Genomic DNA, 25,866 nt, shown 5'->3' with positions numbered 1-25,866 from the left:
ATATAGAATCGTATGGGTCTATGCAAACACTATACAGCTTAACAGATACTTTTTTATTCGGGAGAATCACATTGAATCAAATCAAATCACGGGGAAATTGTTACTTACTACAAGCCCTTAACCAACAATGCAGTTTTAAGAAAAAAACGTGTTTTAGAAAGTATTTACTAAAATAAACTGAAGTTAAAAATGTTTTTACAAATATATATATATACTGTATATGAAAAATAGAATAATAACTAATAATAAAGGAGCAACAATAAAATAACAATAACGAGGCTATATACAGGGGTACCGGTACAGAGTCAATGTGGAGGCTATATACAGGGGTACCGGTACAGAGTCAATGTGGAGGCTATATACAGGGGGTACCGGTACAGAGTCAATGTGGAGGCTATATACATGGAGTACCGGTACAGAGTCAATGTGGAGGCTATATACAGGGGGTACCGGTACAGAGTCAATGTGGAGGCTAAATTCAGGGGGTACCGGTACAGAGTCAATGTGGATGCTATATACAGGGGGTACCGGTACAGAGTCAATGTGGAGGCTATATACAGGGGGTACCGGTACAAAGTCAATGTGGAGGCTATATACAGGGAGTACCGGTACAGAGTCAATGTGGAGACTATATACAGGGGGTACCGGTACAGAGTCAATGTGGAGGCTGTATACAGGGGGTACCGGTACAGAGTCAATGTGGAGGCTATATACAGGGAGTACCGGTACAGAGTCAATGTGGAGACTATATACAGGGGGTACCGGTACACAGTCAATGTGGAGGCTGTATACAGGGGGTACCGGTACAGAGTCAATGTGGAGGCTGTATACAGGGGGTACCGGTACAGAGTCAATGTGGAGGCTGTATACAGGGGGTACCGGTACAGAGTCAATGTGGAGGCTATATACAGGGAGTACCGGTACACAGTCAATGTGGAGGTTGTATACAGGGGGTACCGGTACAGAGTCAATGGGCGGGGGTCACCAGTTAGTCAAGGTCATTGAGGTAATGTACATGTAGGTAGAGGTAAAGTGACTATGCATGGATAATAAACAGAGAGTAGCAGCAGTTAAAAATGGGGGGTGGGGTGGGGACAATGCAAATAGTCTGGGTAGCCATTTGATTAGCTGTTCAGCAGTCTTATGGCTTGGAGGTAGAAGCTGTTAAGAAGCCTTTTGGACCTAGACTTGGCGCTCTGGTACTGCTTCCTGTGCGGTAGCAGAGAGAACAGTCTATGACTAGGGTGGCTGGAGTCTTTAACAATTTTTGGGGGCCTTCTTCTGACACCTCCTCCCTATAGGCCGTCTCATCGTTGTCGGGGATCAGGCCTACCACTGTGGTGTCGTCGGCAAACTTAATGATGGTGTTGGAGTTGTGTTTGGCCATGCAGTCATGGGTGAACAGGGAGTACAGGAGGGGACTGAGCACTCACCCCAGTGTTGAGGATCAGCGTGGCAGATATGTTGTTACTTACTCTTACCACCTGAGGGCGGCCCATCAGGAAGTCCAGGATCCAGTTGCAGATAGAGGTGTTTAGTCCCAGGGTCCTTAGCTTAGTGATGAGCTTTGAGGGAACTATGATGTTGAATGCTGAGCTGTAGTCAATGAATAGCATTCTCACATAGGTGTTCCTTTTGTACAGGTTGGAAAGGGCAGTGTGGAGTGCAATAGAGATTGCATCATCTATGAATCTGTTGGGGCGGTATGCAAATTAGAGTGGGGCTAAGGTTTCTGGGATAATGGTGTTGATGTGAGCCATAACCAGCCTTTCAAAGCACTTCATGGCTACAGACGTGAGTGCTACGGGTTGGTAGTCCTTTAGGCAGGTTACCTTTGTGTTGTTTGGCTCAGGAACTATGGTGGTCTGCTTGAAACATGTAGGTATTACAGACTTGGTCAGGGACAGGTTGAAAATGTTAGTGAAGACACTTGCCAGTTTGTCAGCGCATGCTCGGAGTACACGTCCTGGTAATCCGTCTGGCCCCAGGGTCCTTAGCTTAGTGATGAGCTTTGAGGGAACTATGATGTTGAATGTTGACCTGTTTAAAACTTCTTATGGCTGGGGGCAGTATTGAGTAGCTTGGATGAATGAGGTGCCCAGAGTAAACTGCCTGCTACTCAGACCTAGAAGCTAAGATATGCATATTATTAGTAGATTTGGATAGAAAACACTCTGCCGTTTCTAAAACTCTTTGAATGATGTCTGTGAGTATAACAGAACTCATATGGCTGGCAAAAACCTGAGAAAAAAATCCAACCAGAAAGTGGGAAATCTGAGGTTTGTAGGTTTTCAAGTCTTTGCCTATCCAATATACAGTGTCTATGGGGTCATATTGCACTTCATAAGGCTTCCACTAGATGGCAACAGTCTTTAGAACCTTGTTTCAGGCTTCTACTGTGAAGGAGGGGAGAATAAGAGCTGATTGAGTAAGAGGTTTGGCAGAATGCCATGAGCTCAGTCAGTCGTGCGCCTGTGAGAGGTAGCTGCTTTCCTTTTTCTTTCTAAAGACAAAGAAATTCTCCGGTTGAAACATTTTTTATGTTAAAAACATCCTAAAGATTGATTCTATACATCGTTTGACATGTTTCTACGAACTGTAATGGAATTTTTTGACTTTTAGTCTGGCCTGCGCCTCGTGAATTTGGATTTGTGAACTAAACGCGCAAACAAAACGAGGTATTTGGACATAAATTATGGACTTTATTGAACAAAACAAACATTTATTGTGGAACTGAGATTCCTCGCCTTCCTTTAATCCTTCTTCCAAGCGAAGTCATTTGCCCGGATGTCGAAGCACTTGGTCTGCTTGATTCTCCTCCGGTGGCTCTCCTTCTGTTTCTCGTACACCTTGTCCATGTTCAGTCTCACTTTGATTGATAATAGAAATAAATGCAATTATATTTCATATTATATTAAAATACATATTTTATATAGAACTAAGGAAGGCCAGAAAATAAATTAACAGTGGACAGTACTTTTTACCTGGTCAAAAACCTCTTCATCGTTCTCAGCCCATGCCTGAAGGTGGTCCACGAAGGCCTTCTGATTAGGTCCGACAACTTCCACCACATCAGGTCGAAATTTGATCAAAATTGAAGTGATCTCAAAGTACGTTAAACAAAAATAGCAATAGACAAACACTAGGTCATTTTTTATACTAGAGTATATGCAATAATTGTATATACAATTGTATTGTTTACCTCAGTAAACAGCTGCTGATCCCGTCCGTACAGCAGGCGATAGGGTGAGTACTCGGGACGTCTGGACGCTGCTGTTGTGTGCAAATATAATTACCTTCAGGTTGTCCTCCCACCATTCCTGGTACCCATCAAGGACTTGCACATGGCAGTCCCGTTGGTCCGTTCATACAAACTCGGAGTCACCATACATCTACACATTCACATTATATATATAACTCACTGTACTATTAGTGTCAATTTCGAAAACACTGCAAATTACTGGAGGCCTATGCAAAACAATGCTACAACCATTACATTATTAACCACTAACATGTAAGCTAACATTGACTGAAACCAACTAGCCTAGAGCTAACAAGCGCTTAGCCAAGCTAAATTTGGTTAGCATCAAGCTAGCGAACTGTTAAACGCTATTTTCGTACAAATATTAACACTAACACATTTTCTCTTGACATCACATATTTACATATATTACATAAAGTAAACTGAGCTTTTGTTCATAGAGAATAAAACAAATTGGATCTAAAACATTGTTGGAAAAAAGTACAGAATGTTCAGACGCCATCTTAATCCCTTCTCTTACATGTAAACCATTAGCAACCTAGCCAACCTCCATTATGATACAATAAATGGGTTCATAAAATAACAAATGAAATAAAACATCAAAAATATGACCATACATATGTATGTGTCACATATACACATGGCATATACTTGGGTACCACCTTGACATATCTGATCTGCTTGCCTCAATAAATTCATACTTGAACATTGGTAGCCAGTATTAGCTATTTGTATCTAGTCTCCTAATAATTGCATAACGGTGCAAGTTAGACATGTTAACTTTTGTTTGCATGTGAGCATGTCTTTTTTTGTCAACCTTGCCAATGTTGAGGGATCACACATGCCTCAGCACACATAGAAGGTTACTTTGCCTGCTTGAAAATGTGTGCTAAAAGTGGGTCTGTTTCATAGTATTTCTGATATTTATAGTATTTGTTATTTATTTTATTACAGAAAACCACGGAACCACCACTGCAATATAGGCCTACACTCAGATAAAAAGGCGCTATCTATAACCTAAAAGGATTATTCCACTGTCCCCATAGGAGAATCCTTTTTGGTTCCAGGTAGAACTCTTTCTACAGAGGGTTCCACATGGAACCAAAAAGAATTCTACCTGTAACCAAAAAGGGTTGTCCTTTTGTGACAGGCAAAGAACCCTTTTGGAACCCCTTTCTCAAACATCTGCCTGGTAGCACCACCAACTTTGAAGGTTTTCGTCAACCTCTGTTCAGACTTAAATAGCAGTGTTCCAAGAACCTCCACCAGGGGTGCTGTAGTATCCTCAAATGGACAAAAAGGAGACACAAGAGGGCACCCCATATTCATTTTAGATCCCAAGGGGTCTGTATTTTCATACTGTATGCTCTCACTCTCATCGCTATCTCCTTTGCCATCCTCCCTATGTCTTTTCTTGGAACTCCGTACACACACACACACACACACACACACACACACACACACACACACACACACACACACACACACACACACACACAGTGTATTGTACTTGGCATAGGTATCATGCGTGGGCGACAACAGAGCCGTGTTCGTGCTTGATGAAGGAATAGGTATGCAGGTTATAGGATCAGCCCCTCGCTGATATAGATACAGCGTCTACAACCCAATTTGCACACTGTTCCCTATATAGTACACTATGTTTAACCAGGGCCCCAAAGATGTAATAGGGGTTGCCATTTGGGACACAGAAACAGCCTCTTGTAGCATCTTGTTTACATTTCTAACATTTTAGGCGTCCATCTTTGGCCTTGGATGGATCATGTTGCAATGAGATGGGCACAGAGGTATGTATGTACAGTCCTTTTCAGTCTGGTGTCAAATGAGTTGAACAGGAGAAGAGGATGAGGTTGCTTGTGGAGAAGAGGATGAGGTTGCTTGTGGAGAAGAGGATGAGGTTGCTTGTGGAGAAGAGGATGAGGTTGCTTGTGGAGAAGAGGATGAGGTTGCTTGTGGAGAAGAGGATGAGGTTGCTTGTGGAGAAGAGGATGAGGTTGCTTGTGGAGAAGAGGATGAGGTTGCTTGTGGAGAAGAGGATGAGGTTGCTTGTGGAGAAGAGGATGAGGTTGCTTGTGGAGAAGAGGATGAGGTTGCTTGTGGAGAAGAGGATGAGGTTGCTTGTGGAGAAGAGGATGAGGTTCCTTGTGGAGAAGAGGATGAGGTTGCTTGTGGAGAAGAGGATGAGGTTGCTTGTGGAGAAGAGGATGAGGTTGCTTGTGGAGGGAGAGCAGTGGGGGTGGTGGGTAGAACAGCTGCAGGGACGCTGATTGGTTGCTCTGGCTCATCACTTCTTGACTAAAAGAAAGATAGATTTAGAAATGGTTTCAACCTTGCCATAGTTCAACAGCTGAAAAGCCTTCACTAACGTACTCCCAGAGATAGCAAGACATTTAGTATTTACTGAATGAAGTAGCCTCTCCATCCCCATTTACAATTTCATTCATCAATTACACAAATCATACTATAGCACATTCAATTACATTATTATTGTAGAATAGGCTGCTCCTCTATCTACCTTCTACAATACCATAATCATTGAATGAAGTAGCGTACCCATACACATTTACAATTTAATTTAATACTAGCCCATAGACTTACATTATTGTAGAATAGGCTACTCTGTTATCCACACTATATTAACATATCGTTATGATTTCATTGGTCTTGTCAGGCATGATTTTAAGGTCTTTGATCGAAATTATATGTTGTACCTCGTTCTCTTCTTCAGTGAAAAGTAGTTATGCATCCCCCATTCAATTCAGTTCGAATAAATCCATAGCTCCAGCACACAGTGGTATGTAGGGATAGTGTATTACAATGTAAAATATGTATATATTCTATAGCCCCATGTGTGTATTTTTTAATTTACAATTTCATTCATCCATGAAAAAAATAATACTAGCACATCAAATTACTGTCACACTCGTCATTATGAATGGACCAAGGTGCAGCGTGGTAGGCCTACATTTTCCTTTATTAAATGAACAGCGGAAAAAATAATAATAATAATACCAAATGATAAGTGAAGCTAAATAATAGTGCTGACATGCAACTATCCATAGACAAGATCCCACAAAGCACAAAGGGGAAATGACTGCCTAAATATGATCCCCAATCAGAGACAACGATAAACAGCTGCCTCTGATTGGGAACCATAACAGGCCAACATCGACATATAAACGCCTAGATGACCCACCCTAAATCACACCCCGACCTAACCAACATAGAGAATAAAAGATCTCTATGGTCAGGGCATGACAACTACGTTATTATTGTACACTAGTCTACTCCACTATCGACATAGTAAAAGATATTGCCTATGTGCTTTCGACAATACGCCGAAAGAATACAACTCGTTGTAGACAAAAAGTTATTATTTTCAAATCAACCAAATTTGCCTTAGCAACACAGGAGTGCTAAATATTTCCTAGTGATATCACAACTTAAATATAACCTGCTTACTCCTCAGTCGGATCAAGGACATCTTGGTAATTCTTTTCATCGTCTCTAAGGAAACTATCTTGGCCAGACACTCTCGAAAATCGAGTGCCCCTGGGAAAGCCTATGAAAGCCTATGAACTCTATTCGACTGAAAGCCACAGACCCAACTCTTATTGGTTGTCTGATGTAGGCTACTGGGAACTGGTAACAACACAGTCTGTGATTGGCTAACAATATTTAGATCTGTATACAGCGAGATAAGACAACATACCATGCCATGAGCTGTTGAGGGAAAGACAGATTACCTATAGATAGGCCATTAGCTATAACAGGAAATACACAAGCCCTAGCTTAAGGTGGCTACTTTGGCATGTCGGCGTGCACAGGAAAAACATTACGTTTCTAACATTTATGGTTTAATACATTTAAATATAAACTATGCACCTTATGACTTTCATTAACACGCAGGCGTCACGCAGACGTTAGTAAGGCGATGGTATCATGTCATGTCAGTCAGACGTTCAATGGTAGGCGACAGCCACACGGTGGTGCAGTTGTCTAGGCTTAATTCTGTCACATATCATCCCCTACAGATGAGCCATGCAATGATTTACATCCAGACCGACAGTATGTCAGGCCTGAATTCGCCATGCCAAAAGTTTTTCCCCAGCTGCATGAACAATGAGGATATTTACTGCGATTTCGCATTGTGATTACATTGTGAAAGATGTCTTCAATCATCACACATTTTATCACACATGGGATGGAAATTATAGACATTTGATGTTCAGTCAATTTTAATGGGTTCTGTAAGTGTGTTGTCTAATGTGAAAACACTGTAATGTACTGTCGCATATTACATTCAAAGGGCAATTTTGAAACATGTATCGTAAATGTTTTGCTATTGGATTACCTGGTTGTTAAAATAACTAAATTGAGACGATATCATTATTTTGTGTTTTTCTGATTTAACCAATGTACTCATTATATTTCACAGTTAACGTATATTTTGGATCAAGGGTTGTGTGGTGAAAGATGTCTACAAACAAAATGAATGCACAATGAAAGGCACAATATGTATGACTAGCTGTGTTACAAGTGTTACCAGTTTGTAGTTTTGTACTAATAAAATTCACCACATACTTGTGAAAATAGTACCAAAGCAATACAAAAAAACGGTAATAAAGACAGACAATAAATTACAAAAATAGTGCGCCTGTTGAATAATGAGCACAGAAAGTTAGCAAAATGCCTCGGCAATAAGTGATCCAACTTGAGTGTTTATTCCCATTTATTGAATGTCTGTGTTCTATAATCACCATAACTTCTTTGCCAATATATTTTTCATAAAAGTTATAAGGAATGGAAAATCAAATCAAAGTTTATTTGTCACGTGCGCCGAATACAACAGGTGTAGTAGACCTTACAGTGAAATGCTTACTTACAGGCTCTAACCAATAGTGCAAAAAAAAAAGGTATTAGGTGAACAATAGGTGAGTAAAGAAATAAAACAACAGTAAAAAGACAGGCTATAAACAGTAGCGAGGCTACAAACAGACACCGGTTAGTCAGGCTGATTAAGGTGGTATGTACATGTAGATATGGTTGAAGTGACTATGCATATATGAGGAACAGAGAGTAGCAGTAGCGTAAAAGAGGGGTTGGTGGGTGGTGGGACACAATGCAGATAGCCTGGTTAGCCAATGTGCGGGAGCACTGGTTGGTCGGCCCAATTGAGGTAGTATGTACATGAATGTATAGTTAGTGACTTTGCATATATGATAAACAGAGAGTAGCAGCAGCGTAAAAAGAGGGGTTGGGGGGGGGGGGGGGGGGGGGGGGGGGGGCTCACAATGCAAATAGTCCGGGTAGCCATTTGATTACCTGTTCAGGAGTCTTATGGCCTGGGGCTAAAAACTGTTGAGAAGCCTTTTTGTCCTAGACTTGGCACTGAATAGAAAAGGGTGAACAATGGAAAAGGGTGTAGCTAGTTCTATTCTATTGTATTATTGTATTCGGTGTTACTGAAAATAACAAGTTTTCCCTCCGCATGCCTTCATGCTCCTCCACACCACTGATGTCAACAATGTGGAGCTGTCAGTGTTGAGGCGCGTTGTAGCTTCAAGGGTGTGCGCGGTCTCGACACAGCAGGAAATATGGCGGCGCTCATGACTCTCACCCAGGTAACTCCAAATACGTACTTTCCAGATGTTTTTGCTATGGTTAAATGGTGTACATTAGCTAGTTATTCACAAATCTTGAAAGTGATTGAATTATATGGTAGCCACCAGCCGAGAAGTCAAAGATTGACGCATGTCCCCTTGTTAGCTGTCTAGCTAGCTGCTGGCATTTTCGCTAGCAACAGGAAGGAAGCCGACAATGTAGCTCAGTTGGTGTAGCTAAATGATTGCTATCTTGCTGTAGCTATATTTTCCTAATATCATGAATCACATTGACAATCAATGTTCACTATCGTAGTTGTGTCAGTAACACTGTCAAACAATTAGCTACTAGTCTTTTTGAAGTTAGCTTGCAGCCAAGTCACCAAAAGTTGAACTGCTAGCTGTTATCCAGTGCTTGTTAGCTCAGCTGTAATTTCCTTGTTTATCTTCCTAATCGTCACTGTTCACACTGTTTCTTATGGCTATTGACTTGCTTATCTTTATTACAAGTAATGTGGGTTGCTCCAGTTAGAGATGATCAGGGCAGACTTGAAACCACTTCATACTCACAGTGACACAGATTTAGACACTGTTGATTCGCTGTAACTTCACCTGTGACAACATAGGCTACATCTTTCAAGTCTTCCCAAAATGTGTTGAATGTAAGTAGACCAAAATGTGTAAGTAAACGTGCTATTTAAAAAAAAAAACTACATCTCCACCTGACGTTTCTTGATTTCTCTGCAGTTATCGAGTGGAAACCCAGTTTACGAAGTCTACTACAGACAGGTGAATGAATGATCATTTGTGCCATTCATGTTTTGTTTGTTACGCCTAAAATGTTGTCAATTTATTTGGTATGTCTCTACATAAGCTATAGCTACTCTGCTCCGTCGTTCTACAATGCATTACATTGCAGTTCTAATTAGGGATGTGACAAATGGACAATCTTGCTAAGCAAGATTTTAAAGGTTTAAACGGCCATTTAAAAAAATCGTTTTTCCGTTTAAACGATAAGAAAACATCATACAATTCCACATCAATTTACAATGCAGAATAAGGGCGCTATTACATATGTATGACCGCTAGGGCAAGATTAATGAAGTTATATGTACCGCAACCCTTTACAGATAGAACGCAGCTACAATTCAACATGTCGATAGCGACAATTGATAACTTTTCAGACAATTAAAAAAAGTGCCACATTAGGTCTGTACCTTTGCGCTCCGCAGCTCGATATTATTTGGTTGACGGTTCTGATTGAGTCCCACTTCAGAGGCGACATTCCTTTACAGACAAGTACAGCATCCGTTCATATCACCAGACAATGTTTCGTGTCGGCATTTGAAACCCCGCAGTGTAGCCTACCCTAACATACAATCAAACATGCCGTAGCGGAAACGCTTTCAAGGGGCTACATCCCAATACGTCTGAAAAGCGTAATCGATACTACTGTAATTTCATATGAGACCAAAACTAAGAGTAGGCTTACCCCTCTAAGACAACAGACTGAACACACTTGCATCATTAGCGAAGATACAGGCAGGCCAGGGAGACAGAAGCGTGCTGTTTTGGTAATCGTCATCTTTTTGTTTTTTGTTTTGTCATGCGTTGCATGTCAGTTAAGAACAAATTCTTATTTTCAATGACGTGGCAGAACGACAGATTTGTCAGCTCAGGGATTTGAACTTTCAACCTTTCGGTTACTAGTCCAACACTCTAACCACTAGGCTACGCTGCCACCCCCAAATTCCCAAGTAGTTTACGTTTTTGGCTCTTCCTCTCTGGTTTATATGAATTGCACATCTTCCCCAGGCCTTTCCAGCCTATTGGCTATAACACAGCAAATCATGTATTGTTATAACTGAACTGTGATTTATAATTAAGTGGGGATAAATACATGGTTTTTCGGTTAGGGATTTTTTTTATGCTAAGGATCCCAATGTTTAAACTTTTACACCCGTAAGTGTTGCAGTTCCAATGCAGAGTGGCTGTATACAGGGCTAATGAGTGTAGTGGCTGTATACAGGGCTAATGTTGCAGAGTGGCTGTATACAGGGCTAATGTTGCAGAGTGGCTGTATACAGGGCTAATGTTGCAGAGTGGCTGTATACAGGGCTAATGTTGCAGAGTGGCTGTATACAGGGCTAATGTTGCAGAGTGGCTGTATACAGGGCTAATGTTGCAGAGTGGCTGTATACAGGGCTAATGTTGCAGAGTGGCTGTATACAGGGCTAATGTTGCAGAGTGGCTGTATACAGGGCTAATGTTGCAGAGGGGCTGTATACAGGGCTAATGTTGCAGAGGGGCTGTATACAGGGCTAATGTTGCAGAGTGGCTGTATACAGGGCTAATGTTGCAGAGTGGCTGTATACAGGGCTAATGTTGCAGAGGGGCTGTATACAGGGCTAATGTTGCAGAGTGGCTGTATACAGGGCTAATGTTGCAGAGTGGCTGTATACAGGGCTAATGTTGCAGAGTGGCTGTATACAGGGCTAATGTTGCAGAGTGGCTGTATACAGGGCTAATGTTGCAGAGTGGCTGTATACAGGGCTAATGTTGCAGAGTGGCTGTATACAGGGCTAATGTTGCAGAGTGGCTGTATACAGGGCTAATGTTGCAGAGTGGCTGTATACAGGGCTAATGTTGCAGAGTGGCTGTATACAGGGCTAATGTTGCAGAGTGGCTGTATACAGGGCTAATGTTGCAGAGTGGCTGTATACAGGGCTAATGTTGCAGAGTGGCTGTATACAGGGCTAATGTTGCAGAGTGGCTGTATACAGGGCTAATGTTGCAGAGTGGCTGTATACAGGGCTAATGTTGCAGAGTGGCTGTATACAGGGCTAATGTTGCAGAGTGGCTGTATACAGGGCTAATGTTGCAGAGTGGCTGTATACAAGGCTAATGTTGCAGAGTGGCTGTATACAGGGCTAATGTTGCAGAGTGGCTGTATACAGGGCTAATGTTGCAGAGTGGCTGTATACAGGGCTAATGTTGCAGAGTGGCTGTATACAGGGCTAATGTTGCAGAGTGGCTGTATACAGGGCTAATGTTGCAGAGTGGCTGTATACAGGGCTAATGTTGCAGAGTGGCTGTATACAGGGCTAATGTTGCAGAGTGGCTGTATACAGGGCTAATGTTGCAGAGTGGCTGTATACAGGGCTAATGTTGCAGAGTGGCTGTATACAGGGCTAATGTTGCAGAGTGGCTGTATACAGGGCTAATGTTGCAGAGTGGCTGTATACAGGGCTAATGTTGCAGAGTGGCTGTATACAGGGCTAATGTTGCAGAGTGGCTGTATACAGGGCTAATGTTGCAGAGTGGCTGTATACAGGGCTAATGTTGCAGAGTGGCTGTATACAGGGCTAATGTTGCAGAGTGGCTGTATACAGGGCTAATGTTGCAGAGTGGCTGTATACAGGGCTAATGTTGCAGAGTGGCTGTATACAGGGCTAATGTTGCAGAGTGGCTGTATACAGGGCTAATGTTGCAGAGTGGCTGTATACAGGGCTAATGTTGCAGAGTGGCTGTATACAGGGCTAATGTTGCAGAGTGGCTGTATACAGGGCTAATGTTGCAGAGTGGCTGTATACAGGGCTAATGTTGCAGAGTGGCTGTATACAGGGCTAATGAGCAGAGTGGCTGTATACAGGGCTAATGAGCAGAGAGGCTGTATCCAGAAGCACAACCAGCTGATTACATTGCCTCCATTCCATTCCCCCATTGAAGGTGGATCTGGGAGACACTGGGACAGTAGGAGCTGCAGATGCTGCTCAGTTCCTGAAGAAATCAGGCCTATCAGACAGTACCTTAGGAAAAGTGAGTAGCAGACACACACACACACACACACACACACACACACACACACACACACACACACACACACACACACACACACACACACACACACACACACACACACACACCACGCTCAGTAAACGGCACACTTCTAGGCATATCCAAGACTCCAACTACATACAGTACAGTTATATCATATTATTTGACTATTTTCAGATCTGGGATTTGGCCGATCCAGAAAGGAAGGGCTTCTTGGACAAACGGGTAAATAAAATGAACCTCTTATTACTTCTTACTACCAATTAATGAATGGTTTCCCACATGAACCACTGACCAGTTCCTCTGTTCCTCCCAGGGTTTCTTTGTAGCGTTGAGGTTGGTGGCTTCAGCTCAGGGTGGCAACGACATCAGTCTCAACAACCTCAACCAGACTCTAGCAGCACCCAAGTTTGTGAGTGATACTTTACTTACTTACCACCAACTATATTGTCCTCGTAGGGAACATGTGGTTGCAGTATCATATGTATTGTTATGGTTTAAAACAAAAGTAGAAACTTGCACTTGATCTTCTCAATCATTTCAGCAATGAAAACAAGATGAATGGGTTAGCCAGCTAACCTGCCTAAATATTCTGAAATAACTTTGTTTTAGGTTAAGCTTTAAATAGGAATGGTCTAATTGACCCAACAACCAAAACACACATGTTTAACACGGAACCCAAAACCGGCTGCGCGTGTGCGCCATAGCGCATTCATTTATTTTGTCCCCCCTACACCAAACGTGATCACGACACGCAGGTTAAAATATCAAAACAAACTCTGAACCAATTACATTAATTTGGGGACAGGTCGAAAAGCATTAAACATGTATGGCAATTTAGCTAGTTAGCTTGCACTTGCTAGCTAATTTGTCCTGTTTAGCTAGCTTGCTGTTGCTAACTAATTTGTCCTGGGATATAAACATTGAGTTATTTTACCTGAAATGCACAAGGTCCTCTACTCCGACAATTAATCCACACATAAAACGGTCAACCGAATCGTGTATAGTCATCTCTCCTCCTTCCAGGCTTTTTCATCTTGGAACTTATATGGTGATCGGCATCTAAACTTTCATAGTATTTCCACGACGACCGGCAACAAAGCTCGTCTTTCGTGGGTATAACCAATGAGGAGATGGCACGTGGGTACCTGCTTCTATAAACCAATGAGGAGATGGGAGAGGCAGGACTTGCAGCGCGATCTGCGTCAGGAATAGGAATGACTTCTATTTTAGCCCTTGGCAACGCAGACGCTCGCGAGCAGTGTGGGTGCAATAATTGAATAGCATAGATTTGCACGAGACGCGAGCGGTGTAGTCAGGGTATAAGTTTTGCTTTCTTAAAAATCAACAGTTATTTCTGTTTGTTTATTAAAGTTAGCTTGCGTTGATACCCCTCTGTGATCTAATCTTCATTGGGGTAATCTCAGGCATCATATCAGTTGAGAACTACAGTGGTCTTTATTGAAACCATCTAAGTTGCATTTGTATTGTTGCAGAGAGACACAAATACTCCGTTGCTCAGCACACCGCTGAGTACATCTTCATCTGATTCCCACTGGGCTGTAAGGGTGAGCATTCATACCTGTTGTACGTAGAAATTAATCAATCAATCAATGATAGATACACAGTGCCTTCAGAAAGCATTCATATCCTTTAGCTTCTTCCACATTTTGTTGTGTTACAGCCTGAATTCAAAATGGATTCCCCAGCTAGCTGGGTAATGATGAGAAAATGAAAACAAGTTTTTTGATTTTTTTTGGGGGTTGAAAATGAAATACAGAAATATCTAATTTATATACACTGTAAGTATTCACACACCTGAGTCAAGACGTCTTAGAATCAATAATCTTTGGCAGCGATTACAGCTGTGAGTCATTCTGGGTAAGTCTGTAAGAGGTTTTGCACACCTGCAGTGTAAACATCTTGCCCAGTATTCTTTTCAAAATTCTTCAAGCTCTGTCAAATTGGATATTGATCATTGCTAGACAACCATTTTCAAGTTTTTCCATAGATTCTCAGGCAGATTTAAGTCAAACCTGTCCACTGTCTTCTTGGTAAGCAACTCCAGTGTAGATTTGGCTTTGTGTTTTAGGTTATTATCCTGCTGAAAGGTCAATTCAACTCCCAGTGTCTGGTGGAAAGCAGACTGAACCAGGTTTTACGGTCATGAAAATCCTGGATAAGTCATGGATTTTTCTTATTGTGTTTACCATGCCTGGAAAAGTTTAGGAAAATTATAAAATCAGGAAAGTAATGGAAATTAATTTATGTTAATGTAATTTATTTAGGCACAGTTTTAAAATAGTTTAATCAATCAAATAAAAATCTACGTATCAGCCAGGATTGGAGAGTCACTGCGCGAAGCACCTGCGTGTATGTGAGACAAGTGAGCAGTTGTTCAAGGAGAGTCAGAATTTGCAGCAGCAGGTAGGCCTAGTCTATTAAATATGATAGGGAACAGACTAATAGCTAGGTAGCCATTTCAAACCATACCCTCTAGTTGATTGTTTAACTATTATTATTATGTATTCATCATTCTTCTTTCCACCAACACTTGTGAACACTATTATTGCACACAGAGTGAGTCCATGCAACTTATTATGTGACTTGTTAAAAGCACATTTTTACTCCTGAACTTATTTAGGCTTGCCATAACAAAGGGGGTTGAATACTTATTGACTCAAGACATTTCAGCTTTTCATTTTTAATTAATTTGCAAAGAAATTCTAAAAACATGATTCCATTTTGACATTATGTGATATTATGTGTAGGCCAGTAACAAAAAAAATCTACATTTAATGAATTTTAAATTCAGGCTGTAACACAATAAAATGTGGTAAAAGACCAGGGGTATGAATAATGTTTGAAGTCATTGTTTGTAGAACACATACCTTTTATTAACAATTGACCTATACATGTTTGACAATGTATTATTTTCATGTTGGAGAAATGCAGTGAGCTTAAATCCACAAAGTGATGACCAGAATTATGATGATTATAAACAGGCATAAGTCAACACTGCACCATTGTTAGATGGGTCCTCTGAGCTTCTCTTCCAATGGGTTTTGAGAAGGAGGCGAGGAGTAACCCCATGTAACATCTTTCCCTGTGTCTCTTTCCCTGTGTCTCTTTCCATTTCTCTCTCCCTGTCTCTCTCTTTCCCTGTCTCTCTCTTTCCCTGTCTCTCTCTCTTTTCCTGTCTCTCTCTCTTTTCCTGTCTCTCTCTCTTTCCCTGTCTCTCTCTCTTTCCCTGTCTCTCTCTCTTTCCCTGTCTCTCTCTCTTTCCCTGTCTCTCTCTCTTTCCCTGTCTCTCTCTCTTTCCCTGTCTCTCTCTCTTTCCCTGTCTCTCTCTCTTTCCCTGTCTCTCTCTCTTTCCCTGTCTCTCTCTCTTTCCCTGTCTCTCTCTTTCCCTGTCTCTCTCTTTCCCTGTCTCGCTCTTTCCCTGTCTCGCTCTTTCCCTGTCTCGCTCTTTCCCTGTCTCGCTCTCTCTCCCTGTCTCGCTCTCTCTCCCTGTCTCGCTCTCTCTCCCTGTCTCGCTCTCTCTCCCTGTCTCTCTTTCACTGTCTCTCTTTCCCTGTCTTGCCTTTCCTCCAGTCTGATGAGAAAAGGAAGTTTGATGGCATCTTTGAAAGTCTTCTACCAGTCAATGGTCTTTTGTCTGGAGACCAAGTCAAACCTGTCCTGATCAACTCCAAACTACCCCTGGATGTGTTAGGAAGGGTAAGCACATGACAAGGTCCTGTCCAGAAACAATCCCTACCCCCTAGCCCCTACCCCACCCCCTACCCTCTAGCCACTTCATTGGATAGGTATGTGGTAACAGTGGGAAAGCTGGAGCTACTACTATGTGTTCCCGTATACTAAGAAGTTAGCTAGAACAGATATTGTGACAGTTTGGTCATATTTTAGTTATATTCTGTTCCGTAGATTTGGGACCTCGGTGACGTGGATAAAGATGGACACTTGGACAGAGAGGAGTTTTCAGTGGTAAGTTGATTGTTTTGTATCTTGAGCTCATGGAGTTAAGATGCATTCCTGAATGAGGCCAATTAGCCTGCTTACACCTTGCATTAACATGTGGTTTTCGACATCCTTTCATGACAATCCAATCACTAAGACACACCTATGCAAGGTATAAATGGGGCAGTTTGCTGAACTGTTTTGTCCATTCCCCTCCAGGCCATGCACCTGGTGTACAGGGCTATGGAGAAGGAGCCTGTCCCTTCTGTCCTGCCCTCTTCCCTCATCCCTCCATCCAAGAGGAAGAAGTCTGCGGGGGCTCTGCCTGGCGCCGTCTCCGTCCTGCCTCCCTTGTCTGCCCTCTCAGGCCTGTCTGGTTTGTCTCGGACAGCCAGCTCTCCTCCCCTGCCCGGCGCTGTAGCGGCTCTGTCTGGTCTGTCTCGGACAACAAACTCTCCTCCTCTCAAAGACACCCTACACTCCACCCCATCTCACGGAAGCATCACCTCCATCAACAGCACTGGCAGTCTCTCTCCTAAACACTCGTTCAAAGCCCCCTCACAGGTACGGTACAGTATAGAGCCTCTTCAATCCACACCCTGCCTGGTGAATGGGTAGGAATGCTATTACTCTGTCACATCTGTGTCTCAATTGACACACTATTCCCTAATCCCTATGTAGTGCACTCTTTTTGTCGAGAACCCTATGCGGTTGTGAGATTTTACGAGTTTCGCCTTTAATGTTATTGCAGACTGTCCTTGATTCCCTCTATGTATTTGACTAGCACATTGAGAAGGCATTAGGGTTCATCCTCAGACTGTCGGGGGGTAAAGCATCTCAGAAAGTGTAAGAGGCGGCTGTGCTTTTCTTAGTAAAGCTAGGGCACCGTTCAGTTTTCCTCCCTGTTCCTGAGAAAGTCTGTTAAGGGTTACAGCTGCTATATACCAACCTGAATTTCCTCTACCCCCTATACCCACTGGAATGGTTCATCTGTCATGAACCCTAACTCTTCACCTACTGGTTCATCTGTCATAAACCCTAACTCTTCACCCACTGGTTCATCTGTCATGAACCCTAACTCTTCACCTACTGGTTCATCTGTCATGAACCCTAACTCTTCACCCACTGGTTCATCTGTCATAAACCCTAACACTTCACCTACTGGTTCATCTGTCATAAACCCTAACTCTTCTCCCACTGGTTCATCTGTCATGAACCCTAACTCTTCACCCACTGGAATGGTTCATCTGTCATAAACCCTAACTCTTCACCCACTGGTTCATCTGTCATGAACCCTAACTCTTCACCCACTGGAATGGTTCATCTGTCATGAACCCTAACTCTTCACCTACAGGAATGGTTCATCTGTCATAAACCCTAACTCTTCACCCACTGGTTCATCTGTCATGAACCCTAACTCTTCACCTACTGGTTCATCTGTCATGAACCCTAACTCTTCTCCCACTGGTTCATCTGTCATAAACCCTAACACTTCACCTACTGGTTCATCTGTCATAAACCCTAACTCTTCACCCACTGATTCATCTGTCATAAACCCTAACTCTTCACCCACTGGAATGGTTCATCTGTCATGAACCCTAACTCTTCACCCACTGGTTCATCTGTCATAAACCGTAACTCTTCACCCACTGGTTCATCTGTCATAAACCCTAACTCTTCACCCACTGGAATGGTTCTTCTGACATAAACCCTAACTCTTCACCCACTGGTTCATCTGTCATAAACCCTAACTCTTCACTTACTGGTTCATCTGTCATGAACCCTAACTCTTCACCCACTGGAATGGTTCATCTGTCATAAACCCTAACTCTTCACCCACTGGTTCATCTGTCATGAACCCTAACTCTTCACCCACTGGAATGGTTCATCTGTCATGAACCCTAACTCTTCACCTACAGGAATGGTTCATCTGTCATAAACCCTAACTCTTCACCCACTGGTTCATCTGTCATAAACCCTAACTCTTCACCTACTGGTTCATCTGTCATGAACCCTAACTCTTCACCCACTGGTTCATCTGTCATAAACCCTAACACTTCACCTACTGGTTCATCTGTCATAAACCCTAACTCTTCACCCACTGATTCATCTGTCATAAACCCTAACTCTTCACCCACTGGAATGGTTCATCTGTCATGAACCCTAACTCTTCACCCACTGGTTCATCTGTCATAAACCCTAACTCTTCACCCACTGGTTCATCTGTCATAAACCCTAACTCTTCACCCACTGGAATGGTTCTTCTGACATAAACCCTAACTCTTCACCCACTGGTTCATCTGTCATAAACCCTAACTCTTCACTTACTGGTTCATCTGTCATAAACCCTAACTCTTCTCCCACTGGTTCATCTGTCATGAACCCTAACTCTTCACCCACTGGAATGGTTCATCTGTCATAAACCCTAACTCTTTACCCACTGGTTCATCTGTCATGAACCCTAACTCTTCACCCACTGGAATGGTTCATCTGTCATGAACCCTAACTCTTCACCTACTGGAATGGTTCATCTGTCATAAACCCTAACTCTTCACCCACTGGTTCATCTGTCATAAACCCTAACTCTTCACCTACTGGAATGGTTCATCTGTCATGAACCCTAACTCTTCACCTACTGGAATGGTTCATCTGTCATAAACCCTAACTCTTCACCCACTGGTTCATCTGTCATAAACCCTAACTCTTCACCTACTGGAATGGTTCATCTGTCATGAACCCTAACTCTTCACCTACTGGAATGGTTCATCTGTCATAAACCCTAACTCTTCACCCACTGGTTCATCTGTCATGAACCCTAACTCTTCACCCACTGGAATGGTTCATCTGTCATGAACCCTAACTCTTCACCCACTGGTTCATCTGTCATAAACCCTAACTCTTCACCTACTGGAATGGTTCATCTGTCATAAACCCTAACTCTTCACCTACTGGTTCATCTGTCATGAACCCTAACTCTTCACCTACTGGTTCAACTGTCATGAACCCTAACTCTTCACCCACTGGTTCATCTGTCATAAACCCTAACTCTTCACCTACTGGAATGGTTCATCTGTCATAAACCCTAACTCTTCACCTACTGGTTCATCTGTCATAAACCCTAACTCTTCACCTACTGGTTCATCTGTCATAAACCCTAACTCTTCACCCACTGGAATGGTTCATCTGTCATAAACCCTAACTCTTCACCCACTGGTTCATCTGTCATGAACCCTAACTCTTCACCCACTGGAATGGTTCATCTGTCATAAACCCTAACTCCTCACCCACTGGTTCATCTGTCATAAACCCTAACTCTTCATCTGTCATGAACCCTAACTCTTCACCCACTGGAATGGTTCATCTGTCATGAACCCTAACTCTTCACCCACTGGTTCATCTGTCATAAACCCTAACTCTTCACCTACTGGTTCATCTGTCATGAACCCTAACTCTTCACCCACTGGTTCATCTGTCATAAACCCTAACTCTTCACCTACTGGAATGGTTCATCTGTCATAAACCCTAACTCTTCACCTACTGGTTCATCTGTCATAAACCCTAACTCTTCACCTACTGGTTCATCTGTCATAAACCCTAACTCTTCACCTACTGGAATGGTTCATCTGTCATAAACCCTAACTCTTCACCTACTGGTTCATCTGTCATAAACCCTAACTCTTCACCTACTGGTTCATCTGTCATAAACCCTAACTCTTCACCCACTGGAATGGTTCATCTGTCATAAACCCTAACTCTTCACCCACTGGTTCATCTGTCATGAACCCTAACTCTTCACCCACTGGAATGGTTCATCTGTCATAAACCCTAACTCCTCACCCACTGGTTCATCTGTCATAAACCCTAACTCTTCATCTGTCATGAACCCTAACTCTTCACCCACTGGAATGGTTCATCTGTCATGAACCCTAACTCTTCACCCACTGGTTCATCTGTCATAAACCCTAACTCTTCACCTACTGGTTCATCTGTCATGAACCCTAACTCTTCACCCACTGGTTCATCTGTCATAAACCCTAACTCTTCACCTACTGGAATGGTTCATCTGTCATGAACCCTAACTCTTCACCCACTGGTTCATCTGTCATGAACCCTAACTCTTCACCCACTGGAATGGTTCATCTGTCATGAACCCTAACTCTTCACCCACTGGTTCATCTGTCATAAACCCTAACTCTTCACCTACTGGAATGGTTCATCTGTCATAAACCCTAACTCTTCACCTACTGGTTCATCTGTCATAAACCCTAACTCTTCACCTACTGGTTCAACTGTCATGAACCCTAACTCTTCACCCACTGGTTCATCTGTCATAAACCCTAACTCTTCACCTACTGGAATGGTTCATCTGTCATAAACCCTAACTCTTCACCTACAGGTTCATCTGTCATAAACCCTAACTCTTCACCTACTGGTTCATCTGTCATAAACCCTAACTCTTCACCCACTGGAATGGTTCATCTGTCATAAACCCTAACTCTTCACCCACTGGTTCATCTGTCATGAACCCTAACTCTTCACCCACTGGAATGGTTCATCTGTCATAAACCCTAACTCCTCACCCACTGGTTCATCTGTCATGAACCCTAACTCTTCACCCACTGGTTCATCTGTCATAAACCCTAACTCTTCACCCACTGGTTCATCTGTCATGAACCCTAACTCTTCACCCACTGGTTCATCTGTCATGAACCCTAACTCTTCACCCACTGGTTCATCTGTCATGAACCCTAACTCTTCACCTACTGGTTCATCTGTAATGAACCCTAACTCTTCACCCACTGGAATGGTTCATCTATCATAAACCCTAACTCTTCACCCACTGAAATGGTTCATCTGTCATGAACCCTAACTCTTCACCCACTGGTTCATCTGTCATGAACCCTAACTTTTCACCCACTGGTTCATCTGTCATGAACCCTAACTCTTCACCCACTGGAATGGTTCATCTGTCATAAACCCTAACTCTTCACCCACTGGTTCATCTGTCATAAACCCTAACTCTTCACCTACTGGTTCATCTGTCATGAACCCTAACTCTTCACCCACTGGTTCATCTGTCATAAACCCTAACACTTCACCTACTGGTTCATCTGTCATAAACCCTAACTCTTCACCCACTGGTTCATCTGTCATAAACCCTAACTCTTCACCCACTGGAATGGTTCATCTGTCATAAACCCTAACTCTTCACCCACTGGTTCATCTGTCATAAACCCTAACTCTTCACCCACTGGTTCATCTGTCATAAACCCTAACTCTTCACCCATTGGTTAATCTCATAAAAGTAGACTTGTTTGGCAACATTCTCTGACTTGTCTTTTATCCCTGAGTGGTTCCTTTCTTAGTCATCTGTTTGTTGTAAAGGAATTTTCTGTTGATTTAGAGGAACAGGTTTCATTGAAAGGGAAATGATGCCAGACCCACAATGTGTCATCATAACATCAGACACAAAAACATTACACTTTTTTAAGAAGGCATGCGAACAATCATAGGACATAGTGTCCTGGCTTTAAAGCTACACTCCTTCATTTGCGTACATATGCATACCATCAAAGAGTGTTTAATGTCCATTGATTGACATGAATGCATGATTTCTGAAAAGGCAAGCTATGCACACATAGTTAGGGATTAGGATTCTGTCCAAAGATTGTATCTCCTATTCTCCGGTCTTGTTTTTCTATCCTCTCTCCGGTCCTCTCTCCTGTCCTCTCTCCTGTGTGCTAGTCACCAGCGGTAGTGAACTGGGTTGATAGTTCTGTCTTCTCTCCTGTGTGCTAGTCACCTGCAGTAGTGAACTGGGTGGTCCCGGTGGCAGACAGAGGACGTTATAATGACATCTTCCTGAAGACAGACACAGACATGGACGGTCTTGTCACCGGAGGGGAAGTCATGGAGATCTTCATGCTATCCAGCCTTTCTAAGACCATGCTGGCACAGATCTGGTGAGAGACAGAATGGCCTGCACCTTAGACTTACATATTGTTAATCTAACACCTTACAAACACACTGAGTGGACAAAACATTAGGAACATGTTTTGCTCTTTCCATGACATAAACTGACCAGTTGAATCCAGGTGAAAGCTATGATCCCTTATTGATGTCGCTTGTTCAATCCACTTCAATCAGTGGAGATGAAGGGGAGGACACGGGTTAAAGAAGGATTTTTAAGCCTTGAGACAATTGAGACATGGATTGTGTATGTGTGCTATTCAGAGGGGGAATGGACAAGACAAAATATTTAAGTGCCTTTGAACGGGGTATGGTAGTAGTATGGCAGCAGTATGGTAGTAGCATGGTAGTAGTAGGGTAGCACGGTAGTAGTGAGGTGGTAGTATGGTAGTAGTATAGCATTAGCATGGTAGCAGTATAGCAGTAGTATAGCAGTAGTATGGTAGTAGTATGGCGGTAGTATAGTATAGTATGGTAGTAGTAGGGTAGTGGTATAGTAGCGGTATAGTAGCAGTAGTAGTAGTAGTATGGCAGTAGTATAGTAGCAGTACGGCAGTGGTATGATGGTAGTACCATGGTAGTATGGTGGTAGTATAGTAGTAGTATGGTGGTAGTATAGTAGTAGTATGGTGGTAGTATGGTAGTAGTATAGCATTAGCATGGTAGCAGTATAGCAGTAGTATGGTAGTAGTGTGGTAGTGGTGTGGTAGTAGTGTGGCAGTAGTATAGTGCTAGTATGGTACTAGTATAGTGGTATTTGCATGGTAGTAGTATAGTGGTAGTACTATAGTGGTAGTAGTATGGTAGTAGCATGGTAGTAGTATGGTAGTAGCATGGTAGTAGTGTGGTAGTAGCATAGTGGTAGTAGTATGTTAGTAGTATAGTAGTTGTATGGTAGTAGTATAGTATTAGTATAGTAGTCGTATGATAGTAGTATGGTGGTAGTATGGTAGAAGCGCAATAGTAGTATGGCGGTAGTAGTATGGTAGTAGTATGGCAGTAGTATAGTAGTAGTAGCATGGTAGTAGTATGGCAGTAGTATTGTAGTAGCATGGTAGTAGTATAGTATTAGTATAGTAGCCGTATGCTTGTAGTATGGTAGCAGTATGGTGGGAGTATGATAGTAGCAGTATGGCAGTAGTATTGTATCAGTGTGGTAGTAGCATGGTAGTAGCATGGTAGTAGTATGGTAGTAGTATAATATTAGTATAGTAGTCGTATGATAGCAGTATGGTGACAGTATAGTAGTAGTATAGTAGCAGTATAGTAGTATTATGGCGGTAGTATAGTAGAGTATGGCATCAGTAGGGCAGTGGTATAGTAGCCGTATGATAGTAGTATGGTGGTAGTATGGTAGAAGCGCAATAGTAGTATGGCGGTAGTAGTATAGTAGTAGTAGCATGGTAGTAGTATGGCAGTAGTATGGTAGTAGCATGGTAGTAGTATAGTATTAGTATAGTAGTCGTATGCTTGTAGTATGGTAGCAGTATGGTGGGAGTATAGTAGCAGTATAGTTGTAGTATGGTGGTAGTATGATAGTAGCAGTATGGCAGTAGTATTGTATCAGTGTGGTAGTAGCATGGTAGTAGCATGGTAGTAGTATGGTAGTAGTATAATATTAGTATAGTAGTCGTATGATAGCAGTATGGTGACAGTATAGTAGTAGTATAGTAGCAGTATAGTAGTATTATGGCGGTAGTATAGTAGAGTATGGTATCAGTAGGGCAGTGGTATAGTAGCAGCATGGTAGTAGTATGGTAGTATGGCAGTAGTAGTATGGTAGTAGTATGGTAATAGTATGGCAGCAGGATAGTAGCAGTATGGCAGTAGTATTGTATTAGTATAGTAGTAGTATGATAGCAGTATGGTAGTAGTGTGGTATAGTAGTAGTATAGCAGTAGTATGGTAGAAGTATGGTATTAGGACAGTTGTAGTATGGTGGTAGTATAGTAGTAGTATGGTAGCAGTACGGTAGCGGTATGGTAGTAGTATGGTAGCAGTATGGTGGTAGTATAGTAGCAGTATGGTAGTGGTATAGCAGTAGTATGGTGGTAGTATGGTGGTGGTAGTACAGTAGTAGTATGGTGGTAGTATATAGTAGTATGGTAGTAGTAGTAGTATGGTAGTAGTAGTGTGGTGGTATGGTAGTAGTAGTGTGGTGGTAGTATGGCAGTAGCATGGTAGTAGTATGGTGGTAGTAGTATGGTGGTATTATGGTAGTAGCGTGGTAGTAGCGTGGTAGTGGTGTGGTAGTGGTGTGGTAGTAGTGTGGTAGTAGTGTGGTAGTAGTGTGGTGGTAGTAGTGTGGTGGTAGTAGTGTGGTGGTAGTAGTGTGGTGGTAGTAGTGTGGTGGTAGTAGTGTGGTAGTAGTGTGGTAGTAGTGTGGTAGTAGTGTGGTAGTATTATGGTAGTAGCGTGGTAGTAGTGTGGTAGTAGTGTGGTAGTAGTATGGTGGTATTATGGTAGTAGCGTGGGAGTAGCGTGGTAGTAGTGTGGTAGTAGTGTGGTAGTAGTATGGTGGTATTATGGTAGTAGCGTGGTAGTAGCGTGGTAGTAGTATGGTAGTAGTATGGTGGTATTATGGTAGTAGTGTGGTAGTAGTGTGGTAGTAGTGTGGTAGTAGTGTGGTAGTAGTGTGGTAGTAGTATGGTAGTAGTATTGTGGTAGTATGATGGTTGTAGTAGTACAGTTGTGGTATGGTGGTAGTATGGTAGTGGTATGGTAGTGGAATGGTAGTAGTATGGCAGTAGTAGTATGGTAGTAGTATGGTGGTAGTATAGTAGCGGTATGGTAGTGGTATAGCAGTAGTATGGTGGTAGTAGTATAGTGGTAGTGTGGTGGTATGGCAGTCGTATGGTAGTAATATGGTGGTGGTATAGTAGTAGCATGGTATTAGTATAGTAGCAGTTCGGTAGTAGTATGGTAGTGGTAGTAGTATGGTAGTGGTATGATAGTAGTATAGTAGTAGTATGGTAGTTGTATGATAGTAGTATAGTAGTAGCATGGTATTAGTATAGTAGTAGTATGGCAGTAGCGTGGTGGTTGTAGTATGGTGGTAGTATGGTGGTAGTATGATAGCAGTATAGCAGTAGTATGGCAGTAGTATGGCAGTGGTAGTATGGTGATAGTATGGTGATAGTATGGTGGTAGTATGGTGGTGGTAGTACAGTAGTAGTATGGTGGTAGTATATAGTAGTATGGTAGTAGTAGTAGTAT

General features: G+C 42.4%; 1 protein-coding gene and 1 long non-coding RNA gene across 4 annotated transcripts in view; one reads left to right on the top strand and one right to left on the bottom strand.

Moving 5' to 3' along the window:
• Window positions 1-2,679: 2,679 nt before the first annotated feature.
• Window positions 2,680-6,979, bottom strand: LOC129813571 (uncharacterized). Its single transcript, XR_008753177.1, has 3 exons — window positions 6,743-6,979; window positions 2,985-5,575; window positions 2,680-2,869 (listed from the first exon to the last, which is right to left on the bottom strand). It is a non-coding gene; the product is annotated as an uncharacterized LOC129813571 (long non-coding RNA).
• Window positions 6,980-8,604: 1,625 nt separating this feature from the next.
• LOC129813569 (epidermal growth factor receptor substrate 15-like 1) overlaps window positions 8,605-25,866 on the top strand; it is a 61,568-nt gene continuing 44,306 nt past the window's right edge. For 2 of the 3 annotated variants that reach the window (XM_055865884.1, XM_055865885.1), the window contains exons 1-10: window positions 8,605-8,904; window positions 9,631-9,672; window positions 12,613-12,702; window positions 12,898-12,945; window positions 13,037-13,132; window positions 14,217-14,288; window positions 16,315-16,440; window positions 16,648-16,707; window positions 16,900-17,244; window positions 22,480-22,643. In XM_055865884.1, coding sequence (XP_055721859.1) covers window positions 8,878-8,904; window positions 9,631-9,672; window positions 12,613-12,702; window positions 12,898-12,945; window positions 13,037-13,132; window positions 14,217-14,288; window positions 16,315-16,440; window positions 16,648-16,707; window positions 16,900-17,244; window positions 22,480-22,643 — 1,070 coding nt within the window. In that variant the 5' untranslated portion in view covers window positions 8,605-8,877. The remainder of the gene's footprint in view (window positions 8,905-9,630; window positions 9,673-12,612; window positions 12,703-12,897; window positions 12,946-13,036; window positions 13,133-14,216; window positions 14,289-16,314; window positions 16,441-16,647; window positions 16,708-16,899; window positions 17,245-22,479; window positions 22,644-25,866) is intronic. The other variant, XM_055865883.1, reaches the window with a different exon arrangement.

The sequence above is a fragment of the Salvelinus fontinalis genome, chromosome 17 (assembly GCF_029448725.1).
Source record: "Salvelinus fontinalis isolate EN_2023a chromosome 17, ASM2944872v1, whole genome shotgun sequence".
Taxonomy (NCBI): Eukaryota; Metazoa; Chordata; class Actinopteri; order Salmoniformes; family Salmonidae; genus Salvelinus; species Salvelinus fontinalis.
The sequence above is the reverse complement of the archived record's forward strand: the minus strand, read 5'-3'. Positions and strand labels throughout refer to the sequence as shown.